Source organism: Rhizophagus irregularis, chromosome 18, assembly GCF_026210795.1.
Source record: "Rhizophagus irregularis chromosome 18, complete sequence".
Taxonomy (NCBI): domain Eukaryota; kingdom Fungi; phylum Glomeromycota; class Glomeromycetes; order Glomerales; family Glomeraceae; genus Rhizophagus; species Rhizophagus irregularis.
In genome coordinates this window covers 1,284,577-1,292,324 of record NC_089446.1, presented here as the reverse complement: position 1 = coordinate 1,292,324, position 7,748 = coordinate 1,284,577, and the positions used below count along the sequence as shown (strand labels likewise).

At 29.1% G+C, this 7,748-nt stretch overlaps 3 protein-coding genes across 3 annotated transcripts; 1 reads left to right on the top strand and 2 right to left on the bottom strand.

The window, feature by feature from the left end:
• Nucleotides 1-2,437: 2,437 nt before the first annotated feature.
• Nucleotides 2,438-2,821, bottom strand: OCT59_009925 (uncharacterized protein; the record flags this gene model as incomplete). The annotated part of the gene is made up of 1 exon (XM_025332508.2): nucleotides 2,438-2,821. One exon carries the CDS (start codon nucleotides 2,819-2,821, stop codon nucleotides 2,438-2,440), a length of 384 nt encoding a protein of 127 aa, XP_025171045.2.
• A 1,190-nt stretch (nucleotides 2,822-4,011) lies between these two features.
• Nucleotides 4,012-4,709, top strand: OCT59_009924 (uncharacterized protein; the record flags this gene model as incomplete). The annotated part of the gene is made up of 2 exons (XM_066132675.1): nucleotides 4,012-4,102; nucleotides 4,189-4,709. The coding sequence occupies 2 exons, from the start codon at nucleotides 4,012-4,014 to the stop codon at nucleotides 4,707-4,709; spliced, it is 612 nt and encodes a 203-aa protein (XP_066000295.1).
• Nucleotides 4,710-4,765: 56 nt separating this feature from the next.
• OCT59_009923 (uncharacterized protein) lies at nucleotides 4,766-7,033 on the bottom strand (the record flags this gene model as incomplete). Its single annotated transcript, XM_025332509.2, has 2 exons — nucleotides 4,766-6,622; nucleotides 6,701-7,033. 2 exons carry the CDS (start codon nucleotides 7,031-7,033, stop codon nucleotides 4,766-4,768), a joined length of 2,190 nt encoding a protein of 729 aa, XP_025171046.2.
• Nucleotides 7,034-7,748: the final 715 nt, after the last annotated feature.

Below are 7,748 nucleotides of genomic sequence, written 5' to 3'. Positions count from 1 at the left end.
ATACTATCAATATCATAAACGCGTCCATCATATAATTCAATCACGTTTGAATTTCTATGTTCCTCTAAAATATTGTTTCCAATTGCGCCATAGCTTCCCGTTTTGCTTGCTTTTCGGAAATATAAGCTAAGATAATATCATCCAAACTTTGTTGATCATTATCTTCTAAAGAATAATCCACTGCTTTCTTAAAATGACCCATAAGTCAACCATAATCGACTTTTTTTTGTACGTGATTTCTAATTTGAACTTCTTGAATGTTATCATAATGCATAGAAATAAAATTGGCTTGTTGAACTGTATTATTATTTTGAATCTGTTTTAGGTTTTTGGATGATGTTCCAATAAATAGTTCGTTAAAAATAGTATTAACGTGATTCCAAGCATCATCTTGAAGCCATCTTGTTGGCACTAATAATAAATGAAACAGCGCATTTGAATTTTCAACCATCAACTTGAAATAATGTCTACATATTATCCCATACGAGACATATGGGCTGATTTGTTGTTTGTTTTTTATTTTTTTTATTAGTGATAAATGTAAAGATCAATACATATGGAAAGTCTAATGACTTATGATATATAGGAAGGCAGGCAATAAGGTGAACTAAAACGAATACTATCCAACTAGTTTCTATATAAGTTCTGTTTAATATCTACATTATAGTATTATAATCCTTAATTGCCGGTCCGCCACTCAACGGTACAAAATGATCGGCAATCTATAATTAATTTCGACAGACTTTTATATATTAAATACTATTGCTCTGGAATGGTGTTTGCACTATCTTAAAAACACGTCACAACAACATAAATACTTCAAAAATTTGCTAGAAAAAGGTATTACATTACCTGGGTGTGTTTTCCAAAACCGGTAAGATCAAGGTGTGCCAAAAAAAAACTAAAAAAGAAAAATAAAAAAATATATTTTTTTTTTTGTTATTTTGTTAATTTGGTAAAAAAATAATATATATTTTTCAATAGTGTAAAAAAAAACCTCGTAAAATTTGCAAAATTCGTGTATAAAAAATCTTATCTTAGCTAAAATATAAGGTGGAATGGTGACTTCCTCCAAGGTAAACTTGTTAAATTCTATATCGAACGATAAAAAAATTTTTTTTGTGGCTTATTCACGTTTAATGTTATTGATTGGTGAGTCATCGTTACATTTAAACGTGACCTTGTGGAACAAAATCGACATCAAAATATGCCAATTAACGTAATTCATATAAAATCTGCGTCGGATCTACAAATTAATTTTGTACCTTTGAGTGACGGACTGGCAATTAATTTGGAAAAATGACCTATTTTTTCTGCCCTAAAAACCTGACTAGGATAAAATTAGTTTTTTATTTATCGCACTAAATAAAGTAAAATAATAAATTTGTGAAACTTAAATTAATCTAAACTAAATTAATTTACGCAAAACATCTATAATTTCCGCTAAGACCTTCGATCTTGATGCTTTACGGGATTTGTCTTTTTTATCCTTCTTGGATTTTTTATCAGACTTCGTCTCTTGTAGTTTCTTCTTGGAATTCTTCAAAGAATTCTGCTGTTTTTTCTGGGTCTGTTGACTTCCTGAAGTTCTTTAGTTCTTGTTGGTATTATTACCTTGTGACCTTGTTGGTTACTTTGGAAGTACATGTCGATTCTAAGACAGGTTCACTTATTCCCAAGTATATTGATTATCTAATGCTGTGCGCATATCAACCCACTTTTCAAAATAACTAATAAACTTATGATCTTCCTTAGCTGTTTGTATAATTTTAAAACTTTTCAAACCTTTTACGGCAGAAAGGAATGAATGTGGGTGGCTATCTTTTCATAAAGCTGCTAACGTCATAGAATCTGGAATGTTTCTAATCGTAACTTGAAACTTCTCACATTGTTTTTTTTTTTGAGAGTCCACTTAGCTGGAAACTACCGTACAGGTATCCCCCCTAAATCTGTAGTCTACACAGGATTTTCATTAACTTCAAATTGGGCTAGACGAAAGGTACTCAATTCTATTGACAAATGAACTGTCTAGTATTTTCTTTGTCATTTCGTTTGCATACTAATAGTTTTTTTCCATAGAGTTAATTATTTTAGAATTTTCTCTGGCGTCCAGAATACTAAAATATAATATACTAAAATGTCTCTGACTCGCAATGTATCCTCATTGGTTGGTATATGACCTGTAATAGCTTGTTGAACTAAATGTTTATTCGACTTTTTCTTTTTATTCGAAGATTTTGTCAAATCCATTATGATGTTCTGTAATTGAGGAATTGCCTGCAGCAATGGCATATTTTCAATCTGTTTCATAACTGGTATATCTATGATGATTTCCATTTTTGATGAATGATTAACATTTGGGCTGTTATCAAGATTAATTCCAGATTTGATCATTTTCATTAGATCTACAATTGGTTGATCAATTGAGATCATCTCATCAGCGGGCAGCGGCTTTCTCCATCAGTTCATTAATTGTTTGATCTAATAGATCATCAGAATATCTCCCATATTGGTAAGTAAAATCTGAATCAGAATTATGGCGTTGGACTTTTTTCTTTTTTTTCTTATCTTTTTTAGACCTGTGCTTTATTTCTGTCTTAGATTTTTCCTTTTCAGAAGTTTGCTCTGAATAACGCTTTTTTGCTTTTTGGATCTCTTCTTCTATTTTTTGCTGTTTCAAATCCATAGAAGTCACATGTTTTGCTATTGATGTTGCCAACATATTTCTTCTATTAGCCATTGAACGCTCTGCTGCGATAAAGCCCTTTACGGCAGAATATATAGCAGTGTGTAAAAAAAAAGCAAAACTTTCTGGAGTCATTTGATAACAAAAGGCCCTTGGTCCCCAACTATTTATGTCTTCGTCTGTTAAACCGAAATTATTCTGTAATATATTACGTTGAACTTCTATATCTCTTCCGGTAAAAAACTGAGCGGCAAGACCTTCACTAAAATTTAAATAATTTATATATGTGGTTTGTAAAAAAATTTGTTGTTCTGTGCCTTCAATAAGTGGAAACTTATTTTTAGCTATTTGTATATTTCATTTATCTTCCATTTTTTTTAAAAACTTAAGCAAAATAAAATTTTACTGTGGAATTGTTATGTTTTTAAAATTTTTGGAAAAGAAAGCATGAAAAGCAAACATCATATTTACAAGTAATTTTGGAAAACAAAAAACAGATTTACTTATTTTCAGATTATTAATCATTCAAATGCAAATAAGCTTTTGAATATTAAAGTATTTAAATCTCTATATAGATCTATAATAAAATATGTAGTTAGTAATATAAATAAACTATTAATTATAACAGAATTCTAAACATTATTAAAAAACTTAAATTTGAATTTGTATAAACCTTATAATTAATTTCTGTTCCAAATGTATTAAGTTATATATAAATTTTAGCTTTAAATTTTGCTATTTCAGGATCTAGTGATTAGATTTTAATAATCTTTAACTTGTTAGATTTGTCTTAATAAAATGACCATTTTGACATATAATTCATTTTTTAAGGTGTAATATTGACAGAGATATAACATTTTGAAATTTTGATTATATAGAATTTGAATTATTTTAGTAATGTTCAGGTTCTATTATCATATCGGCTTATTATCGGAATTGGACCAAAATTAAGGCCCCAAATTACTATTAAAATTGCATGTGACCATCGTAAATGTTACACAACAATCATATGTCAAGCATTAGACTCTCTCACCGAAAAACCCTAAAAAAAAAAAATTTAATAGTAACTATCGCGTCAAACCAATCTCCTCCCTACGAAACCAATCTCCTTTAAAGGTAAATTATGTTGAGTGTACTATTCTATTTCTATATACAAAAAAATATTTTTTAACTTTATTTAAACTACATTTAGTAATTCAAAAGTAGTTTGCTTATAAAATTTTTGTTATTTGTAAATTTCGCGTATTAATTTGAATAAAGTTTACAATAGTGTTTAATATTTTTAATTAATAAAGTGTTTTTTTTTATATTTTAGGTATGGTAATATGAATCAAGCTGTAGTTTCTACCGGTGCTCTTCCACCTTCAACAACAACTCAAATAACAACTCCAACAACTAATGATTCAAAATTTGAATGTAATATATGCGGGAAACTGTTTAAAAAAAGGGGGGATTGACTAGACATTTAAATACTATTATAAAATACAACTCTTTACGTCCAGATATTGATGCTTTACCTGATAATACCGTACACCAATTTAAAGCCATCTTAGTTCACTATATTCGCAAAAGATTACCAAAAGGATATAGGCAATTAGGAAAACAAACAGTTTCTATTCCCGCTACTGAAAGTCAGTTTTATGCAGTATTTAAAAACTATATACATTACTACTACTCTGCTACAAAGGGTATTTACAAGTGTATATTTCGTGGAGGTTCATCAAATCAAATATTAGCAAATATTCTAGAGATGGAAGGTTGGGAGACTAAATTTTACGATCAACAGCAATGTACTTATGTTGTACTTTGTGATGATGACAATAATATTGAAGATGGGGACGAAAATCCTATTACAGCTGCATTAACTTATGAAACAATTAAAAAATTACGCAAACCAAAATGCGTACGTGGTCAATTAGTAGTAGAATGGAAAAAACAAAAAAATACTGATTTTAATGGTAATTTCACTCACGCAGGTCACATTTATTTTCATTTTTACAATAGCCAGGCTATGATTGAATAAAATAGATTATTTGAACACGAAAAAAACAGTATCAAAGTATATTAAGCATTTTCATTCTAATTATTTTCAGCTTTAATATGAATTTTATGAGGTTTTTGAGAGTTTAAGGAAACATTATGGTAATTGTAAAAAAGAGATCGATTTTCATGTTCTAAGATCTCAATAATTGCCGATGACTTGGATTTTCTACCTCCATCTTTCATTGTTTTACGAAAAAAATAAGAAACTTGCTGATGATTTTTTTTTTCCACTGCACTACATGAAAATGACTTTAATCCCCATTTTTGATGAATTGTCATAAATTCAGAAACGTGATGGACTAACACATGAATGTAAGGTGTCATATCATTAGGTTTATAAAGACCTTTTTTGAATCCTTGAGTATTTGGAATACCTTCAGATGGCGTTAAGAATAAAGTAAGCCAATTCTTTGCATCATTTTGAAATTCTTCAGCATTTGTTTTTTGGTCCTTCATTTTTATGTAGAGTTCATAAAATTTATTCCATAGATTTCGTATCATATTAGCGCGTTGTCTTGAAAGAATTTTTGATAAATCAAAGAATTGTAATACTTTGATCTTATCATTTCCCATTAATGATGTGTAGCTCCAAGTTTTAGATTCTTGAATTTGCCAGAATTGAAACTTAACTTTAATTCTTTTCATTTCCTCTACAATTATCTTTCGTGCAGTATCATTAAACAAACCATATTCTGTTAATTCTGCTATCACAAGACTCCATAAACGATCAGTAATTCTAAGCATAATGTGCAATTCATCAGGAACCCAGTGATTAAGAGGTATCATATCAAAAAGTGGTTTTCTTATATGTCCTTTATAGTAATTATTTTGTTCAACTAACTTATCTATTTCTTTATTAATCTTCCATTCTTTTGATAGATCTCCTTGTTGTGATTTATCAATTGTACACCAAGGGCAGAAATTTTTACTATGAGCGCTATTAAAACCCAAACAGATTGCTAAGAACTTCCAGTCAGACGAAAAATAAAATTGAAAATTCCACTTTACATTATCAATTACCAGTCCTTCTTTTAAATTTCTTAGATCATGGCAGAATTGGGTCATTGCATTTGATAGAGAGTTGTAATCTTCACATCCAGGATAGAGTATGGTCGTATAATGATGATCTGGTTTGTGTGAAGTATTTTTATCATCTAAAATAGCCACTGTGATGATTACATGTTTTACTTTCCTTCCTACGTTTCGCCCATCTCCAGAGATTCGAAGATTAATTATGGGCTGATCTGGATTCAAGATGCCTTTTTGAACAAGGTTAGGAACCAAATAATACAATATATTATTAATATTTCTATAGCCACCTTTACCAACTGCATTAATTACTTCTTGTGTTATAGATTCATCATCTATATCTACTCCTTCAGATTCATCCACTTGACTTTTAGTATTTATATCTACTATTGTTATTGGTATGAGCTGGACCATTATTTCATTTATATTTATACGTTCTTTAGATATTTCTCCTTCACGTGGTAGGTTATATTCTATAGCACATAGACGTCTATAAGAATCTCTTGGAATATTGCCTTCATCTAATGCTCTAACTATTGATTCAAGTTTTTGTTTTTTTTTAGTTTTATCTTCATTCTCGTAACTGATATTAAAAGTATGTTTTTTATTAACAGAATAACATATACTTTCCAATGCTGGTACGTCTTCCAAATTATATAGCTTCTGTGTTTTTTCGTTGAATTCAGCTAATATATGTTTTCCAATACTCATAGCACGTTTTGTAAGGGTGGAATTTCCACATTGGTCAATTGGTTTTAATATATGTGCACGTCGCTTGCCTTCTCTTGCCATTTCTAATGTTTTGAGATGAAGACCAAACAAATAAATTCCTGATGTTTTTGTTTTTTTTAAAGATGTATATTCCTGAAATAAATATTTTAAAGTTAATTTATAAATAGAAAAAAATAGAAAAACTAAAAAAAAATAATTTAGTGTACAAACTTTATGAAATAAATTTGTAACATCCGTCACACTTCTAACTGAAGATACTACATGTTCAAAACACTTTCCAAACCAGATTTGAAAAACTGGTTTATTATCAATGTAATTAATAAAACACTGAACAACACATCGATTATTACTTCTACCCCAAGTTGTTTCTACCATATAATCATCAGGGATTCGATATTTATTAGGAGGAAGAGTGTACGCTAATAAAGATTTATTAGGATACGTTCCTTCTTTTATAATTTTATATGAAAAACTATGTCCTGATTTTTTAAAATTAATAATTGAGTCAAAGGGGTAATTATGAATTTCTTGTGTGTCAGACATTTGCAAATTAGAAGCTAGGAATAATTTTTTAAACCACGTAATTATTTTACAAAGTTTCGTGAATTTTTTTTTTTGCATGAAATTTGTGTTACAGATTAGATCGACCAATAAAATGGTTTGATGTAGTGTTACCATATCCAATTTAATATGACCGTCATTTGGGGTTACGTCTTAAAAATTGGGGTTAGAGTTAAGATCTGCGCATATGTAACTATTTGTAGTAAGGTTGCTGGAGAAACTAGGGGGTTTTGGCAAGTTGGCGAAATGCCTGAATGCCAAAACTTTGCCAAAACTATATGAAAGTCTTATTAAAAAGTTGGCGAAACTCTGAAGAAAAGCGAAACCTGACAAAACTTATTATAAATGCTAAAACTGCCAAAACTTTGCCAAAACTATAATAAAACTATAGTAAAATTTTGGAGAAATTAATCGTAGAATTTTGGAGAGGTTTAGGCAGGCAATCTTAATTTGTAGTTTGTTTATATTGACTTTTTAATAATATTGCGTAATAACTCACTATCCAGTAATGATAGAAAGGCAATCAATATCTCATTGAAATCCTCTTATTGAGACAGTTTGAATAGTACTAAAATCATTTTTTAAAAAGCCAATAATATATTAAAAATGCCAAAAATGTTAAAATTCACAGCATTTAAATTATAAAAGATTAATTTATATTATTGGCTATTTTTTAGCAAATAAAAGAAAATATTTG